Source organism: Rutidosis leptorrhynchoides, chromosome 3 (assembly GCF_046630445.1).
Source record: "Rutidosis leptorrhynchoides isolate AG116_Rl617_1_P2 chromosome 3, CSIRO_AGI_Rlap_v1, whole genome shotgun sequence".
Lineage (NCBI taxonomy): Eukaryota > Viridiplantae > Streptophyta > Magnoliopsida > Asterales > Asteraceae > Rutidosis > Rutidosis leptorrhynchoides.
In genome coordinates, this window is record NC_092335.1 from 666031260 (window position 1) to 666058767 (window position 27508).

Consider the following 27508-nt stretch of genomic DNA (forward strand, 5'->3'; position numbering starts at 1 on the left):
TCGAAAGAACGACATCTTGATGACTGTTTTGAAAAACATACTTTCACTTTGAGTTTAACCATGATTTTTGGATATGGTTTCATATTCATAAGAAAAATCATTTTCCCAGAAGTATAGCTTTTAAATCAAAGTTTTTCATAGTTTTAATTATCCAAACCAAAACAGCCCCCGGTTGTAACTACGACGGCGTAAATCCGGTTTTACGGTGTTTTTCGTGTTTCTAGGTTTTAAATCATTAAGTTAGCATATCATATAGATATAGAACATGTGTTTAGTTGATTTTAAAAGTCAAGTTAGAAGGATTAACTTTTATTTGCGAACAAGTTTAGAATTAACTAAACTATGTTCTAGTGATTACAAGTTTAAACCTTCGAATAAGATAGCTTTATATGTATGAATAGAATGATGTTATGAACATCATTACTACCTCAAGTTCCTTGGATAAACATACTGGAAATGAAAAAAATAGATCTAGCTTCAAAGGATCCTTGGATGGCTTGAAAGTTCTTGAAGCAGAATCATGACACGAAAACAATTTGAAGTAAGATTTCCACTCAAAATAAGATTGTTATAGTTATAGAAATTGAATTAAAGTTTGAATATGATTATTACCTTGTATTAGAAAGATAACCTACTGTAAGTAACAAAGGTTTCTTGATCTTGGATGATTACTTGGAATGGATTTAGAAAACTTGGAAGTAAACTTGCAATCTTGGAAGTATTCTTGATTTTATGAAACTAGAACTTTTGGAATTTATGAAGAACACTTAGAACTTGAAGATAGAACTTGAGAGAGATCAATTAGATGAAGAAAATTGAAGAATGAAAGTGTTTGTAGGTGTTTTTGGTCGTTGGTGTATGGATTAGATATAAAGGATATGTAATTTTGTTTTCATGTAAATAAGTCATGAATGATTACTCATATTTTTGTAATTTTATGAGATATTTCATGCTAGTTGCCAAATGATGGTTCCCACATGTGTTAGGTGACTCACATGGGCTTCTAAGAGCTGATTATTGGAGTGTATATACCAATAGTACATACATCTAAAAACTGTGTATTGTACGAGTACGAATACGGGTGCATACGAGTAGAATTGTTGATGAAACTGAACGAGGATGTAATTGTAAGCATTTTTGTTAAGTAGAAGTATTTTGATAATTGTATTGAAGTCTTTCAAAAGTGTATAAATACATATTAAAACACTACATGTATATACATTTTAACTGAGTCGTTAAGTCATCGTTAGTCGTTACATGTAAATGTTGTTTTGAAACCTTTAGGTTAACGATCTTGTTGAATGTTGTTAACCCATTATTTATTATAACAAATGAGATGTTAAATTGTTATATTATCATGATATTATGATATATAATATATCTTATTATGATATATATACAGTTAAATGTCGTTACAACGATAATCGTTACATATATGTCTCGTTTCGAAATCATTAAGTTAGTAGTCTTATTTTTTACATATGTATTTCATTGTTAATACACTTAATAATATATTTACTTATCATTTAACATAATTAACCAAGTGTATCAATATCTTAATATGATTCATATGTACCTAGTAAGACGTTGTTATAACGATAATCGTTATATATATCGTTTTCGAGTTTCTTAAATTAATAGTCTCATTTTTATGTATATAACTCATTGTTAAAATACCTAATGAAATACATACTTATAATAAAATCATGTTAACTATATATATAACCATATATATGTCATCGTATAGTTTTTACAAGTTTTAACGTTCGTGAATCACCGGTCAACTTGGGTGGTCAATTGTCTATATGAAACCTATTTCAATTAATCAAGTCTTAACAAGTTTGATTGCTTAACATGTTGGAAACACTTAATCATGTAAATAACAATTTCATTTAATATATATATAAACATGGAAAAGTTCGGGTCACTACATTATGTGTCCAAGTTTGTTTGGCATAATAGACTTGGACACCCTGCAGATTCTGTTTTACAGGTTCTAAAAGGGTCTTTAGGTTTTGGTGATAGTAGTGTTCTGCCCTGTGATGTTTGTCACAAAGCAAAACAATCCAGGGATCCTTTCCCTCTTAGTGATCATGTTTCCACTTGTATAGGTGAGTTAATTCACCTTGACATTTGGGGACCTTACAAAATCACTAGTAGAGATGGTTATAGATTTTTTCTTACCATTGTTTATGACTATAGTAGAGCTGTTTGGATTTTTCTTCTTAGTCACAAAAGTGATGCTACTGAGAACATTATTAACTTTGTCAACATGTTTCAAACTCAATTTGGTAAACAAATAAAAAATTTAAGAAGTGTTAATGCTTCTGAGTTCATTAATAATAACTTGCACAATTTTTGTTTTAAATCTGGGATTCTGCATCAAACTTCTTGTACTTATACACCACAACAAAATGGTGTGGTGGAAAGAAAACACAGACATTTATTAAATGTTTCAAGATCACTTTTGTTTCAAGGGGGTGTACCACTTAACATGTGGAGTGAATGTGTTCTTACTGCTACATATCTTACTAATAGAACCCCTTCCTCTGTCTTGAAAGGAAAGTCTTCATATGAAGTCATTTATGGTAGACCTCCTTCTTTAAATCACTTAAGGGTTTTTGGATGCCTTTGTTTTTCAAATGTTTTAAATGAACATGATAAATTTGGTTTAAGGGCTAACAAATGTGTTTTTATTGGATATTCCAATCATCAAAAGGGATATAAACTTTATAATCTGGATTCTAAAAGTGTTATTTTTCCAAGAGATGTTAAATTTTATGAACATATCTTTCCTTTCAAGATGAAATCTTCAAATAAAATCAATAATGATTCTGATCTTCTTTCTTTCTTTGATCTAGAAAACCCTCAAGGTGGAAATTCTTCTCAAGATCCCAATGATGAAAACAATTATAATAATAATCAAAATCAAAATAATGAAGGTAGTATGGACACTACTACTGGCAGTAATAGTGAGTCATCTACTAGTGTAACTAGTTCAAATGATCATTCTTCTCTTGATCATTCTTGTGATGGACATGGTCCTAGTAGTACTCCTAAGTCTACCAGAGTAGACGATACATCTGCAACATTTATTGATGATGATTATATCATTTCTCCAGATCATGAGAATGATAATCTTACTGAGGGAAATTTGGTTCATGAACCTCCTAATGTTAATCTAAGAAGATCCACAAGAGAGTCCATCTTACCAAGAAAATTTAATGACTATGTTCTTTCTGCAAAATTTAAGTTTGGCATTGAAAATTATGTTAATTATTTAAACTTAGATAAAAGGAACTTCTCTTTCACTGCTTCTCTAAACAAACAGATTGAACCAACTAATTATTTTGAGGCATCTAAAACCCCTAACTGGGTTGATGCAATGAACTCTGAAATGGAGGCATTGCATAGGAATAAAACTTGGACTTTAACTGATCCTCCACCTCATAGGAAACCTATTGGATGTAAATGGATATATAAAATAAAATATAAATCCACTGGTGAAATTGAAATATTTAAAGCAAGACTTGTTGCTAAAGGGTTTAGTCAAACTGAAGGTGTTGACTATTTTGAGACTTTTTCTCCTGTTGTAAAAATAGTTACCATTAGATGTGTTGTTACTCTTGCTGTAAATAAAGGTTGGGAGTTGTCTCAACTTGATGTTAACAATGCATTCCTTTATGGAGATTTAGATGAGGAAGTCTATATGACTTTGCCTCAAGGTTATTATAATAAAGGTGTAACAAAAGTGTGCAAATTAGAAAAATCTTTATATTGGCTTAAACAAGCCCCTAGGAAATGGAATGAACAGTTGTGCAACTGTTTATTGGAAAATGATTTTGTTCAAAGAAAATGTGATTATTCTATGTTTATCAAAGATAAAGATAATATCTTCTTTATTCTTCTTGTTTATGTAGATGATATAGTTATCACTGGTAATAACATAGATGAGATTAATTCTGTTAAAAAATTTCTTAAGTCTAAATTTTTGATCAAAGATCTTGGTAGGTTAAAGTATTTTCTTGGCATAGAGGTTATTCAATCTTCTGATTCTATCTATTTGTCTCAAAGAAAGTATTGTATGGAATTAATTAATGAGTTTGATCTTTTAGCTGCTAAACCTATTTCTACACCTATTGAACTTAATGTCTCATCTTATAAAGGTAGTGATAATGAAAAAACAATAAATAACATCACAATATATCAAAAACTTGTTGGTAAGATTATTTATATCACTGTTACCAGACCTGACATAAGCTATGCTGTGCATGTACTTAGTCAGTTTATGCATGATCCCAAACCAACTCATCTTAATCTTGCATTTAGAGTTCTGAGGTATTTAAAAGGTTGTCCTGAAAAAGGGTTATGGTATAACAAAAGTGATAAGTTGAACCTAAATGCTTATGTTGACTCTGATTGGGGAAATAATCTTATTAATAGGAAATCTATATCTGGTTATTGTATTTTTTGGGGTAATTGCTTGATTTCATGGAAAAGTAAAAGACAACCAACTGTATCAAGATCTTCTGTTGAAGCAGAGTACAGGGCTATGGGTGCTTGTACTTGTGAAATTGTTTGGATTGTTAATCTACTTAGTGAGCTAAAACTTACTAATTTGATCCCTGTTGTGATGCATTGTGATAATAATCCTGCCATACAAATAGCTGCTAATCCTGTACATCATGAAAGAACCAAACATTTTGATATTGATTGGCATGTTGTGAGAGAAAAAGCAAATAGTCGTGTTCTTAATATTGTGAAAGTTGTTTCTGATCTTAACATTGCAGATGTGTTCACAAAGGGTTTAACTTATTCTCAGCACAAGTTTTTATGTGAAAAATTACAACTTAAAGTTCCTTTCACAAGTCAAGATTCTGGGGGCATGTTAAAACATGTAAGTAATATTGAATCTTGATTGCTCAAGGATTTAACTTGATTTGGTTTGTGCAGATTGTCAAGTGATAATCAAGATTGATTGCTTTAAGGACTTGCTGTAAAAGATGATAGAACATTTTGATTCTGGATAAAGAGTTTCAAAGTTGAAGGGGCTTTTATGTTCGTTTGCTTGTTCACGGACTAAAGTGTAAATATTTTACACTTTAGGTTTATTTCTATATAGAGCAGATTAGGGTTCGGTTAATTTATTTATTATCATTATCATCTTATTTTCTAAAATTCATCTACTCTATTCTCAATCCAATATTCTAAGTTGGATTGATTGATCTTGTTATTATTTTCTGTATTGTGGCTATTAATATGTTGTTGTTTTTCTAGTTAAACTGTTCATCATATTGTGAACAATCTTTGTATTCTGGATCTTGGTTTATATTGAAGTTCTTTGGTTGTGTTCGTGTGATTTCTGGTGTTGATTAATAGATTTTTACACTTATATGTATGGTTGTTTGGAATGAAAATACAACACAGAATTCTAAACACTTTCAGTTAATTACACAATTAAGCTATCGATCTTGAACTGATTTCATTAAACTGATGCATGATATCGCTGATTTTAATCTGTCCCATGATGATGTTGCAAATTTAGATTTCATTTCTCAAAGTTTCAATTTTTTCACAATCAGTAATTCTTTGTAGCCTTAGCTAGAGTACCTAATTAACTTTGTTAGTTACACATAAACTTTTAGCCTATGAATGATCGACCTAAAGTCTAAAAATGAACCATAAATGAGTTGATTAAGTAATTTATATAACCGTAAAGACGAAATTTGATAGTTGGAAAGTTTCTTCATCAAAGCATTTGTAATTACTTTTTCGTTACAACGTCACATTTCAAATTATAACCAGTGTGGTTAAAAATGCACAAAATATAGAAATGATAAGAGAGTAATTGGTTAGATGATTCCCACATAGTGTTTTGTAATAATTCTAAATGTAAACACAACAAATACAAGCAGCTAGCATCATGCAAGCACTATATATGATAAAAAGATCCATGGAGTTTAATTTATGAGGTGAGGGGACCATATATATGCTTTGTTAGAAAGGAAAGAGCATCTTTACCAAACTTCATGCAAACCTTCATCATCATATCAAAGTGAAGAAGGAGGTGTTATATTGTCTGCATGCAAACAACCAAAAGGTGGCAATAAATGGCAACATGCTAATGACATGACAGTAGTTTAAGTAACATATTGGGATTTTAATCTTTAAAGTTGCCTCACCCCTTCTTCCCAAACCATGCGTTGCATATATAGTTTCATGCATCATTCTTTTTGGAAATTTCTACCCGTGTAACTAGTGGCGAATTCAATATTAAATGTGTAATTAATACGGTAAATATGATAAACAAATAGCTTAATTGTGTAATTAATTATGGGCAAAAATATGTAGCTAAGATTTAATAGTGTAATTAATATTGTAAATGAAAAAAATGAATAAGATATTCATGTTCAATCTATCCGGAGAAGCAAGTAGTTTTACTTAGATGTATTATAAAAGGATAACTTAATTGTGTAAATGTGTAATCAATTATGGGTAACCGTATAATATTGCATCTAGATGTACATTGGCAAACCTACAAAATACAAATTTGGATCCATATATACAATACAAATAGATAGAAATTTAGTTAAATTAGTGGCAAATTCAGGATTTAACCGTGTAACTAATATGGTAAATGAATAAAGTTTTCACGTTTAAGCTACCCCTAGACGGAGCAGTCTTAATTAGATGTATGATAAACGAATAACTTTTGTGTAATTAATGGATGGGAAAAAGTATCTAGCTGAATAAAACTTATGAACAATATTTGCGCAACGTAAAAAAAAATTGCATCAAGACGTACATTAGCAAAACAATATCAACAAATAGATAGTCTTTTTGTTAAAGCATGTTAAATTTAAAGCACAAAGGATTGGTACACCATGTTTTTTCGGTGTTCAATTTATTTAGTATATAGGTGGAATACCGGGGTGGTAAAGTAAAAAAATAAGTGTGAGTGTTAACAAATAAGGGGGGAAAGAAAATATAAAACAAAAGAAAAGTCACCGAAGCTTGGCTTGAGTGATATAAAGTAAGATTCAATTTGGGGTACTGACAATTCAGGTTCGATTCTCACTACAAGCAATGAGTTTCCAACATTTGATGGTACTGCCAACATCAATGCGATTTGGGACGGTCTCTAGGGGTTTTTTGAAACTTTCGATGTTACTGTCAACATCGTCGCGAATCGAATTTCCTCTAAAAGTGTGTGTGGGTGACAGATGAGAGATCAATGTCGATATCGGCGTTCAAATAAAAAACAAACAAAAGAAAGAAGTTTCGATGTTTATGGGAACAATTGAAACCCAAGCTGAACGTAGTGTAACAATGAAACAGAGTGGGGCAACGCTTGGGGTCGCCGTTCAAATGTTGACTTCGACGCTCTTATCATTTTGGTTGTTTATGATGGTTATTCTGATTATATTTGCGTTTTTACGAGTAAGTTGTGATTTGTGATCAAGTACTTGTTACAATTTTCAGTAAGATAGAGGCGCACTCTTGACCTTTCTTATCATGTGATTAATCTTTATGTACTAGTCGAAACCTGGTATTTCGTCAACCATCATGTTCTAATTAGTTTGCGGCCATTATGCAAAAAGGTTGGGTATGTTTTCCACCATCTTTTTCCCTTTGATTCCCCTCGTATAGTGTTTGTGCATATGAAACCAATAGATACAAGTATACAATCTCATGCCCATACCAAACTTTCATCAAAATAGTAAAAAGTAGTTATTTCATCCTAAAGTTTATATTATATGGTCTCTTATGGAAAAACATAAAAACTACTCCGTAGTATTTAACTACAATTTTTGTATAAAGAAACAGAACAAATAAGACACTAACATGTTAACTATCGTTCGTCACGTGAACTACATTGATGTTACCAATATATACGATTGTTTTAATATAAATAAGCATGCATTTCTTATTTATTGCTTAAGTCAAAATAATTTACAAACTGTATACTTATAAATTATAAATAAAATACAAGTGAAATGATCCGTGAAACTACGGGTTTGTTTAAACGAAACAGTTTAATGATATATTTTAGGTATTAAGTAAACGTAAGTGCTAAAGTTATTTAGTTTAATGACCCGTGAAACCACATAGTCCGATTAAGAAACTTGTCAGCTGAACATTTCATCAAACACCTAAAATACATATTAAACAATCCACATTCAATCATAAGAGATAATATTAGTTGTCATTTTATTTTAAATAAAAGTGTAAATTAAAATATAAATTTAGAACTGATTTTCTTCTGTCTAGCTTTTATACCTTCTCGTACTCAATTCAAAAAAATTAATTAAAATAATTTAAAATTCTTTAATTTTAATAATTAAAATAATTATTAATAAGATTTATTAATAATAATTAATTAATAAGATTTAATTTTAATTCAAAATTATTTAGATTAATGACATCTCCCACCATGCTTAAATTTTTTTCTTTTATTTTTTGATTTTTTTTAACAAAAGAATTAGTCTAATAATGACATCATCATTATAGGATTTTAATAGAAACTATAGAAGATTAGTATAATTAGCATATGTTATTGTCTTTTTTTGGTAATAAATATCACATGCTATTTTTATTTTTTTTAAAGCAAACGATTATATTACTATTAATGAGGTACATAGACAACTAGGATCCATTAGAGATTATGGATCCATGTACAAAAAACACGAGGTTATAGATATGACAAAATGTATACTAACACAAAAAATAGCATAACAAATGTCAATTTCGAATGTGCTAGCTGAGATAAGCACTTGGATTTGTTAACCACGTGTGCCAATCAATCTTCTTAGTTCTCGATCTACTTGAAATCCATTCAAACGACTTGGATTGTATTTCATTTAGTGCAACCGGAGAGCTCCAACTTTTGCCTTGAAACACCATGTTATTTCGATTTTTCCAGATATAATATGCCCCGGCCCATTTTGTTGCTAACCACACAGAATTTCCAAAGCTTAAATTGTTGTTTTCTCCAGATCCTCCACCAAGAATTTCATTTAGGCTGAGGTTTGTGTAAATATTCAAATTCCACCATTTGTATATGCGCTCCCATACTTCAAAAGTCGATTTACAAAATACAATTGAGTGCTTAATGGATTCTAAGTCAGCATCACAAATTGGATACCGCATGCTATGAAGATCTATACCCCGTTTGTTGAGTTCCAATCTCACCGGTAACCTTTTTTTTTAAAGTACGCCACACAAAGATTTCTAATTTTTTTTGGCATAAAAGCATTTCGAGTTGTACTCGCCTGTGAGTTGTTGCTACCCAGAATCTGTTCGTCAATTGCTGAAGCTAAAAGCTTCACTTTGAACAGCTCGTCTGCTGCCATGGACCAACTCCACTTGTCTTTATTCCCACGATTAAAAGAGATAGTTGAAATAAGGTTGGTCAGTGATGTTAGTTCCCCTGAAGCGCGCCATGAAGGTTCTCTTCTCCAATTTCAGTTTCAATCTACAGCAGCATCAAATTCATCAAAACCTAGCCGATCCTTAATGGTTGCATCAAGAACTTGTTCAAGCCTACATAACCTCGGAAACATGTTACTTAGCTTATTACCCCTGATCCACTGCTCATTCCAGAAATACGTGTTGCTACCATCGCCAATTATTTTTGTGAATTGTATTTGCAAGTCATCCAGAGATCTACCTATTAAGACAATATCATACCAAACACCAAATTTTTGGAGATGATTCATTATCAGACAACAAACCACCACACGACCCATGTATGCTACGAATGACCTTGGTCCAAAGTGATCTGGTTTCGGTTTTGAACCTCCACAACCACTTCCCTAATCAAGATTTTTTATTTTTAATGACCCAATATTTAACCCCCTATTCTCGTACGTGTTTAGGACATTTTCCCATTTTACCCATGAGATTTTTGAATCCGAACCCGACCCGCCCCAAAAGAAATATCGTCTCACACTCTCGAGTAATTAAATCACACATTTAGACCCACGAGGAATTGAATTAAGCGTTTTCTTTTATCCCTCTCACCATTTATTCAGCCAGTGTCATAAGTGCATTGGCAGGTGCGGGCATGTGGAGCATCTAGGGCATCCAATTCATCCCGAAGACCTTTGAGTTTTTGATAATAAAGCTGCATAGTACAAGTAGTTTGTTTCAATTGAGTAATGTCATTTGACAATTAATAAATACGATACCATCAACTGAGAATAGTTCTCCTGTTATTTTTTCCATAAAGCAGCTTCAGAGTTTATGTAACATCCTCAATCGGGCCTAGATGTAAGATTACTAGATTGCCCTTAAGTTAGTATTGTGTTATTATATGCTTTTATTTTTATTTAATGTTTACTATTAAATAATAATGTGGTTAGGACCAGTTTGTGACAAGGGTCACAGAACAGGTTTGTTTATTTAATTTGGACTTCGTTTGGGTTGCCAAATGATGTACGAAAGATATCAGATAACTGATAAATACCCGTGTGCCACACAGTGTGGGATTTTAACCCACTTTTGATGCCTTATGCAGTGCATTTCTTGCACTTTCCAGACCCTTCTCAAATATTACCCCGTACCTAAATTCTTCCCCTTTGAAACCCTAATTGCTAAAACTAGTTCTTGAGCTCAAATTGATCTTGGAATCTTGTTCCTTGTTGTCTACTGATTCTAACAAGGTAAGAAACATGTGTTTTTATGTTCAATTCATGGTTAAATTCATAGTTTTGTGTAAGTTTTGTAAAAAGCTTGATTTTGTGTCAAAACCCATGAATTTGATGTTGTTATAGTCCAAACTTTGTGGGTTTATAGTCTATAACATGTAGTGATTGAGTTGTGGTAAGTTTTGGTGTCGAAAATGAGCTCTAGATCGAGTTTTGGCGATTTTAGCTTGAAGTCCGTAACTTGTGTTCAGCTTCTGAAGAAGATGAACACAGTCGGCCGACTGTCGGTCGACAGTCGACCGACCGAGGGTGAACCGACCGATTGACGATGACAACCGATCGACTGAGATTTACCTTCGGCCGATTGATGATATACCAAGTGAGACAACCGACTGAGAGGGTCAGTCGACCGATTGTGTAGACAGTCGACCGACTGTCAGTGTCAGTCGACCGACTGAGTGTCCAGGGCAGAATATTTTACCAAAGTGTTGATTTCTAGCCGTTACGCTGCCCGTTTGTATTTTGAGATTTTGATGTAAATTTCAAAAGTGCATAAGTGTTAAGGAGAAAATTTTTAGCGGACAGTTTTCTGACAAAATTTTCTGTATTGTGTTATTTGGTGTTTATGGACATAAACTAACTCGTGTATATGTATTTCTCAGGAGAAAAGGAGAAAGAGAAGGTTCAGTGATTAGATAGCTGAACACCTTCTCGTTTGCTGGTAATCGGTGAGTGGGACTAACTGGAGAATATAGTATATAGAAGCATGTTATATTATGATTGTCATGCTTGCTAGATATACTTATTGTTGTGATTAGTTAGTACCTTGTGATGCCTGCATGTTAGTTGATGATTGTCTGCTGGAGCCCAGTGCGTCCCTATCTTGTGGTAGCCTAATTCGATAGGAGAGATCAACCTGCGGGTTGGGTTCCTCATGTGGTAGCCTATTTGCATCCATGTAGTATATGTTTGAATGACGCGTACGTCGCGTGTGGATGATTTATGCAGCACGGTATGTAGGAGGAACTTCCGGTAAACCCCAGCCTGATCAACTGGAGGTTAATGGTTTGGCCGAACTGCCGGAGTCTCTGTAGACTGCACTACTGGGTGATGTTTGTGTGTTAGACTATGTGACATGATTAGTATAACACTTATGTATGCTATGGCCTGTAGTTAGTCGTACTCACTTAGCTTCGTGCTAATTCCCCTCCCTCTCCTCCCTGCAGGTTATTAGCTTTTGTAGTTTATGCTTTTGGGGAGAAGACGGGCATGAAGATGTTATGTTTGACAGGAGTCAACTCTGATGTTGTCTTGCTTTATGAAAACAATAATCTTTTTGTAAATATGTCTTTCTCTGTATAAACAAGTATTTTGTAATGACACGTGACACAGGTTGTATTAACAATAGTTAATGTGGATATCGTATTAAATTAATATTATGCTTCCGCCACGTATTAAAAAAAAAAATCATCGGTGTCACAGTTTACAAAGCTCAGTGAGCTACATATTTGATGTGTAATGGTGTTGAGTATCCATGAGACAATCATTTCCATTAGTTCTATCCCATAGAGCCCGATTGCTTGATATTGCAGCATGTTCAATGAGTTCTCCTGTTACAGTTTGGAGTTTGTTTTTAGCATTTAGAACAATAGTCATCGATCGTCTCCATAAGCTGTAGATCTCTGAACCATTCAATTTCTTCGAAATTAGTACGAGACCTGGATGATCTTGTTGATGGAGGAATAACGGATGATTCAATGAAGTTGTATCTTCTTCAGTGAACACCGACATGATTAATTGTTGTTGAATTCAGTGATTGAGATGAGCAATAATATGAATCGGAGAATGAAATTGATGAGAGTGATGATGAAATTAGGTTTAATTGTTGATTGAATATTGTGCGGAATTATGGATTATTGATTGTAGAGTCAATTGAATTGTTCGATCAGTCACCCGAGTTAAATGCAACATTGATCGGATTAAATTTTAGGTGATCGGAAAGAATGTCTGCTCTTCAAATCACATGGTGATTTGCATCTGATACAATAAGAGCAAAAGAGAATTGAATTGAATTTTAATTTCATTCAACTAACTATTACAAGCTACAAGTGTTGTATATAAATACATCAAGCTAACCATTTAAATAATATAACTGTCAACATTTGTAACTAACTCTAATAACTTAACTAACTATATATAGTTAAGAGATGTGAGGTATTTGCTAAGCTTTGCACGTTGACCGGAGGTAGAGTTGACTTTGGTGTTAACTCCAGTAGCTATACCATCACTTAAGTTATTATTACTCCATTCGTTCCAAAAAACAGACTTGTTTGACTTTTTGTTGAATTTAAAATATAATAATGTATTGTTTAATTTGTCATTCATTTAATGTATTTATAAAGAGTAATTAATAAATTAATTGATATATTTAAAGTTAAAATTTTTTAAAATTAAAAGAGACATGGTTGGAACTTTAATGATATTTAATGGTTACTTAGAGAAAAGGACAATAATTTTGAGACAAACGAAAATAAAAAGGTGGACAATTTTTTTGGGGCTGAGAGCCTGAGAGAGTATGAAATCAATAAAAGTTAATCAAATTGTATTAAGGTATGAGTGTTACATACGCTTGTGTTAGGAATAGAAATTCCTAGTGATTAATAGATATATGATTGGTGATTAAGTAGGCTAAGTTTTATGATTAAGTCCTTAATTGTAAGGAAATGGTATGAGGTATAAATACCATTTCATAAGTCTTCCCATTCCATTTACATACACTTACACTTTAAGTGTGTGTTTCCCCTAAATACTCTCTCAAACATTTTGAGAGACTAGTGATTAGATGCAACATTAGCTTGGTCATCATCAAGCTAATAGTTGAAGAAAGCCGTGGATCAATTTCGATATTGATTCCATTGGCATTGCATTGTATAGATCATAGTTACAGAATCAATAAACAAGTTTCTTCATACTCATATTCTGTTTTTATTAATATTCATATATTCATCATCATCATACCTTCTGTTATCAACCGGATTAACCCTAGAAACACGAATCGAAGCTTATTCTAGTAATTACAGCTTGCCTAACCCTTTGATTTCTATACTTTAAATACAGTTAACACAATTCGATAAATATATTTACCAACAATTATTATGGTAGCAAAAATATTATTATTATTATTATTATTATTATTATTATTATTATTATTATTATTATTATTATTATTATTATTATTATTATTTATTATTATTATTATTTTTTTTTAAAAAGACAAGTTGTTAACATCGAATACTCGAAATTAATATTATTATCAAAAACATTATTATTATCACGGTTGGTGAATATAACTCGAAATTAATATGACAGCCAAAAATGTTGGTGAATACATAGAAATTAGATAATGTGTCTATTTTCAAATTTGCATTATGTGGAACATACACTTAATGAGTTAATGGTCCAAAGGGCTTTTGTGTTAACTAAGAAGTAATTGATAATTATTGAATTTCTTTTGAATAATTACAAGCACGTGCTTAACCACGATTCAGTGCAGAATTTTTTTTTTTTTTTTTTCATTGTACGTAATTATGTGTATCAAATTAAAATATTTTATCACTAAAAAGCATAATATAACCAAAAAGACAATAACGTTTTTATTTTTTTGAACGGCGAATTTGCATCAGCGGATCATTTATTTCAACGATCTTCATCATTTTCACCCACACACGCTAGAAGGAAATTCCTACCTGGGTTGCTTATCAACTAATCGTGGGACTTGAGTTGCTTGGCAACTAATTGCAGGAAATTAGAAAGAAAAAACCTTCCGCCTCCAGGAATTGAACCCGGGTTGCTTGGCAACTAATCGCGGGCCTTTCCACACTGAGTCATGATACCATTGAAGCAAACATTCGTTGGTAAAAAGTAAATAATGTGTTTCATTAAACTAAATCAACCAATTTAATCTTCAATTCAATAATCAAACTAATTATAATTCACAAAATTAAGAAGCCTAACACTCGATACAAATCATAAACGGTCGCCAGTTATATTCATAAAGTGCTATATTATCATTTATCAAAGTTGAAATATGAACGTTGAGGTGCCTGTTGCAAGAAAGCAGAATTCTGGGACCCAATAACGCATGAATCTACAGGTACCTGTAGAAGAAAGAAACTTGTGAATCTTTTTAACATTACATTACCAGTTAGAGACTTAACATACAAGACGAGACGATATCGGTTGAGTCAGCCGTCAACTAACGTTGACTTTTAGCAATATATATATTTAACATATACATACTACACATAAATATAACAAACATAAGTATTTCAAACGTAAATATTTCAAACATATGTATAATCCGAGTATGAAAAATATTAAGAATTTGACCTAGCTTTGACCAACCTTGACTTTGACTGACTCAGACCCTACTCATACCGACTTTGACCTGACTTTTTAGGGTTGACCGACTTATTAGACGTTTTTGGGCGAAACGGGACAGGTTAGTCACCAAACCGACTAGGTGGCCATAACGACTGCCATTAACAACACTATCTATAGCAAGTTAATGGATGCAGAAATAAAGAATAACAAAATCGAAGCATGCATCTCATACCATTGATCTCTGAGCAGAGAAAATTGAGTTCATGATAGCAACATATCTGCAAAATAAACATTATTTTTCAGTAACCTAACAAGGAAAGAAAAAAGAAAGTGAATAGACATACTGTCCAGGTCCATCTTGTGATCCATGTAAGCACAAAATCTGTCATCATATATCAGCAACGAGATATGAATATGAATCCCCAATAAATTAAGACTCGCGTTGATATAATCACAGTAAATTACCCGCGGTTGAGGATGAAGCGACCCGGAACGAAATACTCGTTGTATGTCTAATCATCATTGTAATGTTAAAGAATCATTTTACTAAACATGATATAATATAATAAAAATTTAAGGTATAAAACAAGATACAACAGAGTGCCATTGAAAGAGATCCTGAAAGCAAGTAAGAACCGATCCCATAAACCGAGTTGTTTTTATTGAGCTTCTCATCCTTACACACAAACTCCTCGAGCTTATGCAACAACGTCTCAGCTCTCTGGTTTGTTTGGCTTAATGAAGAATCGTAAATGTAATCACATGAATTCAACCCAGTAGCTATCACCCTACTTGATTCAGTTGATTTAATAGAAGAATCGAATTCAAGAATGAAATAAACAGCATATAAATAAAAATATAATAACACGCTCGATACTTAAGATAGATAATGAGGGAAAACACTACATGAAATGGAGTAATTGTGTTACTGTTTACTTGAGATAGATAAGAAGTAGCAGTTGAACTCCAAACTAATGGATTTGTGTCAATTAATACCATCAGCAGGCTTACATCATCTGTAATAAGATTTAAATGAATCAATTTAATTGACGCATGAAAATAATATTTAATATATTTAGAGTATAAACATGATTTACCTGCATACTGCTTGGCTGAAACAGGGGTCATACTTGGTTTGTGTGATTTGTAAGAGAAGGTTTTAAACAGAAAGGAAAAGTAGAGGAGAGTTTTTCAAAGATCGAACGGTTAATTCAACTGAAAACCAAAAAGAAAAGTTACAAAGTTATAAGACTTATTATCTAAGAACAAACCGGCACTTGTTGTCAATGCCATGGTAGGTTATAGGAATTATTATCTAGGAAAATGCAAGTTTTTTACGGTAGAAGTTCATAAAGATAACACCATACAATTACTTGAGCTACTGTACTTGAATTTGCACTTTTAATGTTATGTACTATATGTCTATATACTATTAAGGGATCTTGCACAAGAACAATAGTATTAATTTGTAAATAACTCGTTAAGAAAACGAAAAAGTCCTCAACTCAGATATCACGTTTTCTAGAACTCGAATTCGAGAATATGGAGGTTAATCGCAATGAATCAGACGAACTCACTCAGGGATCTTGCGCTTTATGCCCGAGTTTAAAACCATTGCGCTTTATGCCCGAGTTTAAAGGTATACCTGTTGTCAATAATACTGCACACTGCCATTAAAATTAGATAATAAAACAATTTGTTACCTTAACAAAGCTATCAAAGATGTCAGTTAGTACTATTGGATTCTCTAACATCAGGCTTCCAATTTAATACTTATTCAGTGGTACATTTTAATAGACCCTAAAAAAAGACACCTGCTTTTCATTAAAATTTGAATATGCTCTCAGGCACTTTGGATACGAAACAAAAATTCAGCATCTTTTAAGCCACTCGATAACAACACGTCATTTTGTGAACCCATAAAGCATTCTTACTTTTTTTTAGTAAGCAGATCTATTCGAATACACTAATATGGAAGTAGCAATATTAATTGCAGTTTTACACCTATTCGCTTACGCACGTACATGGAACTCTCAAAGCTCTAAACCTAACTCATACAGGACTTGTATTCATACAAAAAAGCTTCTTTTCCAAATTTCCAAACGCACCTTGTTTTATTGAGTTGAATCATAAGCTCTCGGGTTTGATATCCATATATGCCAATCTAGCGATCCTTAATTACAACGAATTGTAATCCACTCGAAGCTCTTCACTTAGTAATACTATATAAAACTAGGTCTTGGATGAAGGCAAATGAAGATATGATTAACTCACAATTATACCACTTAAACAGATATATAAGATTATGTACCGGGAACGACGGAAACAATTGGAGAGTAAATGAGTTGCGCTTTTGTTACGGCAACGAAAGAAAGAAGATGTGTAGCGAAGACCGTACCGGTGCCGGCAACGTTGCAGAGCAAGACGAAACGAGGGAAATAATAGACTAGGTTTTATTTGATTCAGGGTTAGTATCTACAAGACTCGGCTAACTTAGCAAAATGGGAACTCGAAACTTGTGTTCGGGCCGGATAAATGGGTCTAGGCATATATTGACGTCATTTTTAAATTTTAGAGAGTATGGTTCTGGGGAAATTTTAGACACAAACCTGATTACTTGACCTGTATACTTGAAAAAAATGCCCGAGTCCATATACCCGACCCGTAAACCCGATAACCCGGACCGTAAACCTAATTACCCAACCCGTATACCCAATTACCTGGCCCATATGCTCGAAGAAAGACTCGAATACTCGTATGAAAATTCATTTACCCGTTAGTTCGTAGTATACGGAGACACGAATACCCGTGGAGAAACCCGTTTACCCGCTAGTTAGTAACTAAATGGGAACTCGACAGGTCGTGTCCGGGTTTGGGACGGGTTTTTGTAATCGTGTTAGAGTTTGGAATTACCTAAACCCGGCCTAAATCCCTCGTGGTGTCATCCCTACTTGCAACCGAGCGTGACTTTTGTCCGTCACATGAGGTGGAATCCTCTCTAACGCCCTTGACGCTTTAACGGGGCGTCACCTGTTACGCTGAACATGCGTCAGTCATCTGACGGGAAAAAATGTGTCTTGAGTTTTTCAGCCAATCATAATCCACCATTAATTATTATATATTACTAATATTTATATGATATTCAACTACCAATTACTCCGTATATTTTACTACATCACTCATTACAAATTTAACACTCAAATCTGACACTTCCTTTTACTTAAGTTCATTTCATGACCTTGCCGCATCACCAAAAGGTACACCATTTGCCTTTAACGTCACAGTCAGAGTTGCAAATAGTCACGTGAATTGTTTCTTTACAAATACGCTAATTTCTTAAATTATAAATACTTTCATTTTTTCTAATGTAAGCTATATAACCAAAAGTTACTATTGTATCACATACTTTTAGATTGTGTATCATTCCAAACAATATGTTACATATTAACTGCTGAACCAATTAAATGAAAAAAAGATGTTGACAAGCTTGAACTTAGACAACTTTCGAAGAACGTTCCGTTACAAACAATTTGGTCTACGTATTCCTTGATTATAGATGAGGTAAGTTTTCAATGGTTCTCGAATAGGAATTAAAAGTTTAGCCTTAAATGGAACCAATGGATCTCAAACCCACTGTTTTATGATCATGACATAGATGAAAGGTCTGGAATTGGATAATATACCAGGGCTCGAAGTTGTGATGTAGTCCAGCGGTTGGTGGTCTGCCTCCTTTAGGGGAGGTCAGGAATTCGACCCCCATTGGCTACATATTAAAAACACAATTCATCACTGCCATGAAGTATCCACCCATGGCACCTTTCCCATATCGTTTTGGGGGGGGGGGGGGGGGGGTAAAGGAGAGGGGGTTTTACTTGGCGGTGCCCTTGGATCGGTTTTAAGGTATCCTCCCGAGCAGCGATGGGGGCGGGGTTATTATCGCTGCATCGGCATAGTCGAAACGGGAGATGATCGCAACGGGTGGTTTAGTCCCTCTAGGATGATCCCAATAGCTGTTCAAAAAAAAAATATATATATATATACCAGGGCTCCAATATGCTGCGTGTTCTATCCTAATAAGTGACCTAGTTCGGGGCGAAATGGATCGTGTTTGGGCTGATTTGTAACTGGATTTCGCGGTATTGTGGGTCGAGCACGATCCTGCTTGTGTATTCATCAAGTCTGTCCTTAACTTGGTATCTTGACTCATGGATGGCTGCGTGGTATACCTTGGTTTTCATATGTTTTTGCATTTGTAATTCGGTTTATTTTCGCGAGTTGTATAGCTTTGTGCTTCTCTTACAAATGAATGTACATGTACATTTTCTTGATCAATAAAAGTTTACTGTTTTGCTGTAAAAAAAAATATTAGTAATCTACCTCAAACAATGTGCTAAAAAAAATCAAAATGTGAAATACAATTCTAGGCAAACCTACCGACGTCATCCAACTAATATATACTCCGTGTATTTTAATTATTTATTTGATTTAATTTGATCATCACTTAATAAAAGTACACCTCACAATTGTTAGATTCTTCTATTTTACTCAATAATCAAACTTCAAAAATGTGTGAAACTTTATTGTATTGTCCATAGTATTGATAGACCAGTACAAAAATGTTTATCTTGATAAATACGGTTAATGAAGTAATGTACTCCGTAATATTTATGTGTTCAAGTTTTTCAATAAGGACAATACTTTTACTAAAATATATGTAGTCAAATTGAATTATATGTGATCGTTTTTGTATCTTTCTCTTACTACCAAATTGAAATATGGATATCGAGATTGACCCCGGAGGTTTTCTCCCTGATCCATTCAGGGAGAAAATATCTGGGCTTTAATTTATCGATAAATTCTAAAAGTATTTTAAAGTGATAAATTTTATTTACGCTAAGTAAATGAACTTTAGTTCTTGATTAATGGGCTTTTTCTACGAGACTTCTTCTAAGAAGCTGAGGCCCAGGTTTTACTAAATTAACTTTAAAAGTCAAGCCTAGTGGACTGGCCTCGTAGGCAATTATATTATTATACCTATAACTAAAACACACGTCAGATTTCTTCATTTCAGTTATATCGAATTATTGTTTTGAGTTTGCGTTCACATTACAAACGGTCCGTCAACTTCGGCTCAATTTACACAACGATCCTTCAACTTTACACTTTTCAGGGGTAAAAAACATAAATATATAATTTTATTAAAATAAAAGAAACTAATTCCACCCGAATTTTTAACAGGCCCTATCTTCTCGCTCGGTGCGAGCTAAATTTTTCCGAGATCACCGTTCAACTCGAAAAAATCTAATGAACACAACGAGACTAACTACTCGCGAAACGGACATCGTTAAAAAATACTAGATAACGAGCCCTATATTCTCGCTCGGTGCGAGTTAAAATTTTCCAATACCACCGTTTAACTCGAAATAATTTTACGAACACAACGCGACTAACTATACACGAAACGGACATCGTTAAAAAACACTAAATATTTCGGGTTATATCACATACATATACATACACGCCCAACAAACAACTCAACTTACTAGATATATATTAGGTACCAAACAACGTATATTCAAATTCGACCGCGCGTCGGACACAACCGCACCAATGCACGGTCGAATTTTTTTCTAGTTAATATACGAAACATTATAATCTCAAATATCTCTCTCTCTCTCTCTCTCTATATATATATATATATATATATATATATATATATATATATATATATATATATATATATATATATATATATATAGGGTTTGTGGGTATGTGTGTTTGTGTGTATGTGTCTTTTTTTGTATGTATGCTTAGTTATGTATAGTTATGTTTGTATCTTCATGTAGAGATTTTTTTTTTTTTTTACCCGGGCCCCTTCTTGGTATTGGGTAGGTTTGTGTGTAATGCTATGTGTATGTATGGATGTATGTAGGTATGGATGTACGCATGTTTAGGGTTTGGGGTATGTTTGTTTATGATCGATGGTATGTATACATATATGTTTGCTTTATGTATGCGTATGGATGTTTCATATGTTTTTGTATATGAGTATGTATGTGTATGTATGTATGTTAGTATGTATGTATGCGGGAATGTGTGTATGTACACATGTATGTTCCTGTCATGTATGTTTAGGTACTAATTTATGTATGTATGTATGTATGTGTGTATGTATGTATGTATGTATGTATGTATGTATGTATGTATGTATGTATGTATGCATGCATGCATGTATGTAGGTACGTACGTATGTAGGTATGTATGTATGTAGGTATGTATGTATGTATGTATGTATGTATGTACGTATGTATGTATGTACGTACGTACGTACGTATGTACGTATGTATGTATGTATGTATGTATGTATGTATGTATGTATGTATGTATGTATGTATGTTTATGTGTGTTTATGGTTGCTAGATAGTTGTCATAAATGCGTTTTGTTCTTTTAGTGTAGCATTTCTCGATATGTCTTAGAGCTCCGCACTACAGTCTAAGGTATGTTTCCTTATATATACGTATATATATATATATATATATATATATATATATATATATATATATATATATATATATATATATATATATATGTATATATATCTATGTATATATATGTATATATATGTATATATATATATATATATATATATATATATGTACACACACACACACATATATATAACACATATATATACATATAGATATATGTTAGAAATCGAGTATGAATTGACTGCCGGATTCGTTCTTGAATCGTGTAATCACTGTCTCTATAAAGTATTTCGACCATTCGATTGCCTTGGTTGCACGAAATCTTTACTGGGATAAGACAAGAACGCAATCAGTGTTTTTGGCAATGAAATCACTGATCAAATTGTTAGAGAATATGTGTGTGTTTCTGTTGGTTTGATGAATGCAGAATGAATGAACAAAAACGTCTATAAACTGTTATAGGAAAACAGTTAAACCGAAAAGGTGTAACCCTTCAATTTTGGCGGGAAATTCGGTTATACCAAAAGTGTGATGCCCCGTACAAAACCATCGTGTACGAATCATCAACAACAGGATCATTACAAGGTTAAGTACTATATGCTGTAAAAAGAAGTTGCATTCACTATAAAAAGATGACGTCATTGATATTGCTTAATATATGCATATTCTTAGTCGCAATATCAGTCCCAAATGTTATGATTTTATGTGTATTCGAGTAGTTTTCGGTTTGTAATTGGTTAAAATGTTCAAAGCGTCGAATGAAATGTTATTATGGATTTTCAATGATATAAAGATCAAAATGAAGATAAAATGAAGATTTCTAATGAGCAACAAAAGAGTACAACATCGCGCCTCAAGACTACAAGTTAAAATGATCGAAATCACGAAATCAGCGCGCCTGCACGAAAAAAATCATAACTAAATCATACGAACTCAAAAAAGGCGAATCAGGTGTCCAGACGTCCGTAACTCAAAAATCTACAACTTTCATGAAGAAACCTTACGCGAAACGCGTACCTATCTACGCGAAACGTGTACGTTTTCGACCAGATTCAGATTCCAACAGCAAATGGACGGTTGCTTTATGTTTTATATTTATTCTTTGCAGTCTATACAGCAAAAAAGAAGTCAGAAAATAGATCAAGAGGAGGGACTTTTTTCTATTTAATCATATATATATATTGGATACTGTGAGGGAGTAGAGAATATTAGTAGTAGTTAGAGAGAATAATACACAACAAAATTATAACTACACTGTCCATTTCAAGTTCTAAATTTACTCCGTATTAGTTATTTCCAATTTATGTTCCATCTCAATTTAAATTTCAAGTGTAATAGGATAGTTTCAATATTGTACGGGTATTATTGTTCGTGTGCACGGGTGCTGTCATTTCCATTTTCTTACCATTTTGCAATCATTAAATTGAAGACCTTTTGTAAGTTTGTTACTTTCATTTTTATTATTGTCATTGCTACTTATTATTATGTTTATGTTTATGTTTATGTATTATTATTTTTACTCCCGTATCATTATCATGATTAGTTAGTAAATTCCAATAGTGTTCGCTTAGATGTAGATTCCATTAAAATTATCGTTATCAATTTTTATCATTATTATTATGTTTGTATATTTATATTTTTATGTTTACCCTAGTATAATGAGTAGTTAAATTTTCCTAGTGTTTGCTTAGATGTAGAGCCCCTAGTGAAATGGATTGTTATCATTTGTAAAAATTAAAATGTAACTTTAGTATTTTTAACATTGAGCCTAATTAAAAGAACCATTATTATGTATTTGGATATTTAACCCCTGTCACTTAATTTGTTAGATTAAAATAACGAAAGTTATTTTTATTTATATAAATTAAGCTTCAACATTAAAAGTGATCTAGACGAACTTATGACTAATTTACTAACACTAAATTAAAAGTAAGGTTCGGTGGTTTGGGTAATATCACTAGTCATATAATAGTGAAATTGTAAAAAGGGAAACCGTTATGATTTGGGTTTTGGCGAAGGTCAAAACTGGGTTGGGTCTCAATTTAAATACTTAAGAACTAGTAACTATCTAAATATAATCCAATGAAAATTAGATTTAATTTAGTTAGTCAAAACTTATTATTTATTCGAAAGGAAAATATAAGTTTTTTACTAAACATTTTAATACGAGTTTAAACTTAAAACAATCCATGGATCTAGAGGTGACACATTTAAGTAAACACCCCCATTTATACATATTGTAAAATTATTATTATTATTTACGTATTATTATTATTATTACACACTAAAATATAAATATTTATCAAAATATTCAAATCTGTACCAGCACTGTTTGTCACCTGGACTATAACCTACGCGAAACGTGTATACATTACACGAAACGCGTACTTTAAAAACAATACGCGGAACGCGTATTAATTTACGCGAAACGCGTAAGTATAAGTACGAGCACTGTAGCAGTTTTATTTAAATTTAATTTTTAATTAATTACTTTAACACTAATATTAATTTATTTCAAGTCATAATATTTATAATAGTAAATACTACATTAATTCACCTTTTATTAATTTAAATCATCCAAAACCAAAAACCAACTAAAACCCCATTTTCTAATATAATTAATTGTCATTAAATTCTTGAATACGCTTCTCCCTGTGGAACGAACTTGATTTACCAGTATCTATTACTGCACGATCGGGACCAGTTGCCTGTAGTGTGATAATATTTATTAGTTAGTTTTGTTGTAAAATTTAAAGGTCGGTTTTATCACATCAACTTTTTGGCGCCGCTGCCGGGGAGAAATTGTTCATTCAGGAATTTAATTACTTTTAGTTATTTGATCCTTTCGTCGGGATTTATTTTCCTACGAAAGTTCTGTTTTATTTTTCTCTTTGTTCTTTTTAAATTTCAACTAGGTTCCAGTCAGACTGTAATATGGATGATTTTGAGAATATGACCATGGAAAATCTTTTTAATGCCTAACAATTTAATCAATACTCTCAAACAAGTTTTGATGCTAATTGGTGCGATTCATCTATGTTTAATAGGGTTGAAACTACATACATTTGTGAAAATTGTGGAGGTTACCATTTGACTTGGGAATGTGATTATCATATTTCTATGGATCAAATGGAGAGTTATGAACCCATGAACTATATATGAAATGAATATCAAGAGAATAACTCGAATCCAGATTTTTATTATCCACACCAACCTTATTACGATTCCCCACAAAATTATCAACAATACCAATTTTCTAACCAAATGCCACAAAATTTTCAACAAACTCAAAATGAAGAAAATTACTCATATGATTTTCAAAATATTATGATGAGTTTTATTGAAAGTCAAACCAAAACTAGGGAATTACTAAATCAACAATGGCAACAAAATCAAACATCTATTCAAAATCTAGAAAGAGAAATGGAACGTTTGTTTACTATTCTTTCGAAAAGACAATCAGATGATTCGTCAGTTGAGTCTCCATTTTATTATCCTAACCCTATTTTACAGGTTTCAAACGACCAAACAATTAATGAGGAGGACGAGGTGCAAATTGAAATTGTAAAAATTAATTCACATAACCCTCCTGAATTAAAAGAATATGAAAAACATAAATGAACGTGGGGTAAATGGAAATAAAAATGATGAGCATTATGATTCCGAGGTCGAAGTGGTAGAACCAGTTAATCATACGCCAGAGATCTTTTCCTGTTATACTAATCCGCTTTGGTATAATGATGAGGAAAATGAGGGTGTTACACCCGAGATCTTTACAATTTATAATAATCCACTCGCGTATAATTGTGATAATGAGGAGGTCGAATTGATGAAGTCATCTGAAAACATTGAGGATGAAAAGTTTAATATATTAGAACCACTTGAGAAGTCACCTTCTCATGTGGAATTCGTATATCCTCATGAGGTTAACATTTGGAATATCTTAAAAAATGATCCATTTGGGCAGGATCCACCTAGGAGAATAAAATTTTTATTGCAAGCCGCACTTAGAGAAGAGTTGTGTGTTGACTCTCGGGTTGGGTATTCCTATTTCATGAAACCGAAAAAGGATTTATCTGATATATTATATACCATCCGAGATGTAAATGAATGTCTCACTTTTCTAATTCGTGGAACTTTCTCCACTGATTTTACATGTCGTTCGATAAATATAGAGAAATTTGACCCAGCTAGGCAATAAAGTGTGGGGTCGAGTCGAGAAAACGACTTGTTAAAAAAAATCATGTTTTGTGTGCCTTTTATTCATTATGTGATTTATAATATTAAAAGTAAAAAAAAATAGAGTGCATTTAATTCTTATTAAATTTGTGTGATTTTTAAAAAATCTAAAAAAATATTTAATTTTTTTAATACATTAATTTTTAAAAATTGAATTTTAAAATTTATAAACGGATAAAGACTAGGTTTTACAACCGAACTTTCCGTTATAAGAAATATAAATTTTATAAATGATATTTTAAAATTTTAAATAGTTACTAAGTTGAAAAAAAAAATAATAATTGTGTTTTTAGTTTATTATATATATATTTTTTTTGTTTAATATATGTACAAAAAATTTAAGTGTGGGGTAAAATTTTTGGTACTATTGAAGTACAGCCCCATCTTTTGTGTGATTAATATGATTGCCGACAGGTACTTACGATGATGATGCATTCAACACAAAGAAACACCAAATTTATATTGTGATAAAAGGATTTGATATGTTTATACGATAAGCATTTTACGATCTCCAATTTTTAACCAAGGAAGTTCTAACTACCTTTACACTTTTAGTCCTCTCAAATTTATATATTTTATCTGATTTTATGTAATGAGAGCATTACATAATCTTAAGCGTGGGGTGGGAATATATAAATTCTCGAGAACTTATAACTTGGTGTTTTTACGAAAATTTTGAAAATTTTTAAACAAATATATCTAGTCAATTTTTAAGGTAATTACGAGCAATTAAAGATTAGGTGTCAAAAATCGAAATTATTGTCTCCATACATTAAAAATACATAAGTTTATTTGATTAAAATATATAAAAGAAAACCAAGTATAAAGGAATTTATAAACCCATATGTTTAGAACCATCTATCACGTGTTTCTATGAAGTTTATTGCAGATATCATTGCTTTGGAATGTATAAACCTGAATATCTCATTAAGGAAGTAAAGTCTTCCAAAATGACACACTTGCTAACTTATGTTAGAAGATGTAGTCCAGAACAGCTGTAGGTTGACGAAAAATCTTGAAAAATCATCTCTATCATCGGCTGGAAATCCACCTCACCTCAACATCAAACAGGGTTTTTGGTGGTCAGACTTATCCTAACCATGAGATGGATCTGTCTCGTATAATGGGGGGCACATTGCAAATTAGCTTTTAAGACTAATGAATCTAATCCCTAGATGGATGATCTCCGTAAAGATCAACCGCATCTATGTTTGACCGCGGTCAACATACATATGCCATAACAAATTGAGGTGTGCAAACTCATGGTTCACCGATGATATTTGGACACGATATAATTTTATTCTAAAACTTATGCTATTTTATGAATTATATTGTGTAAAACCATTTTTAGGACATTCGGTTTCAAGTTCCATGATACTTCAATCATGGGGGCGGATAGTTTGCTAATCGCCGACTGAGACTACGGTTTTCAGTTACCCTCGACCGGAATTTGAGGTTAAAACCGGAAAACGCGTCTAGTGTAAAAACTAGCATGACATTTTAAAAAATCATAAATCGTTTTCACAAGGTCCAATTTTCCCTAAGGATCCAAATTTTTAAACCTTAATCACGAATTTCAACTTTGTTTCTGTTGTCAGAATTTTATTTCGTGTGGTGTGCGTGTGATCCAATAAATATTGTGTAGTGTTTCCAATTTATTCCATAAAGCGTGTGTTTTCATTTCGTGTGACGTGTGTGTGTGATGAATGATTGATATGGAAAATTGTGTAGTATTCCGAGTCTATTAA

At 32.4% G+C, this 27508-nt stretch overlaps 1 protein-coding gene and 1 pseudogene across 1 annotated transcript; both read right to left on the reverse strand.

Moving 5' to 3' along the window:
- Positions 1–9470: 9470 nt before the first annotated feature.
- LOC139902582 (uncharacterized) lies at positions 9471–12440 on the reverse strand. Its single transcript, XM_071885190.1, has 2 exons — positions 12191–12440; positions 9471–9670 (listed from the first exon to the last, which is right to left on the reverse strand). The coding sequence occupies exons 1-2, from the start codon at positions 12438–12440 to the stop codon at positions 9471–9473; spliced, it is 450 nt and encodes a 149-aa protein (XP_071741291.1).
- A 2221-nt stretch (positions 12441–14661) lies between these two features.
- LOC139899296 (general transcription and DNA repair factor IIH subunit TFB4-like) lies at positions 14662–17489 on the reverse strand (annotated as a pseudogene).
- Between the last annotated feature and the right edge of the window lie 10019 nt (positions 17490–27508).

Bases quoted from the DNA above. Each gene is read 5' to 3' on its own strand.
- LOC139902582 (XM_071885190.1), bottom strand. From the start codon at position 12,440: ATGTCGGTGTTCACTGAAGAAGATACAACTTCATTGAATCATCCGTTA. The intron at 9,671-12,190 runs GTCTCATGGATA...TTGTCTTAATAG, and splicing joins TAGAACTAATGGAAATGATT to GTAGATCTCTGGATGACTTG.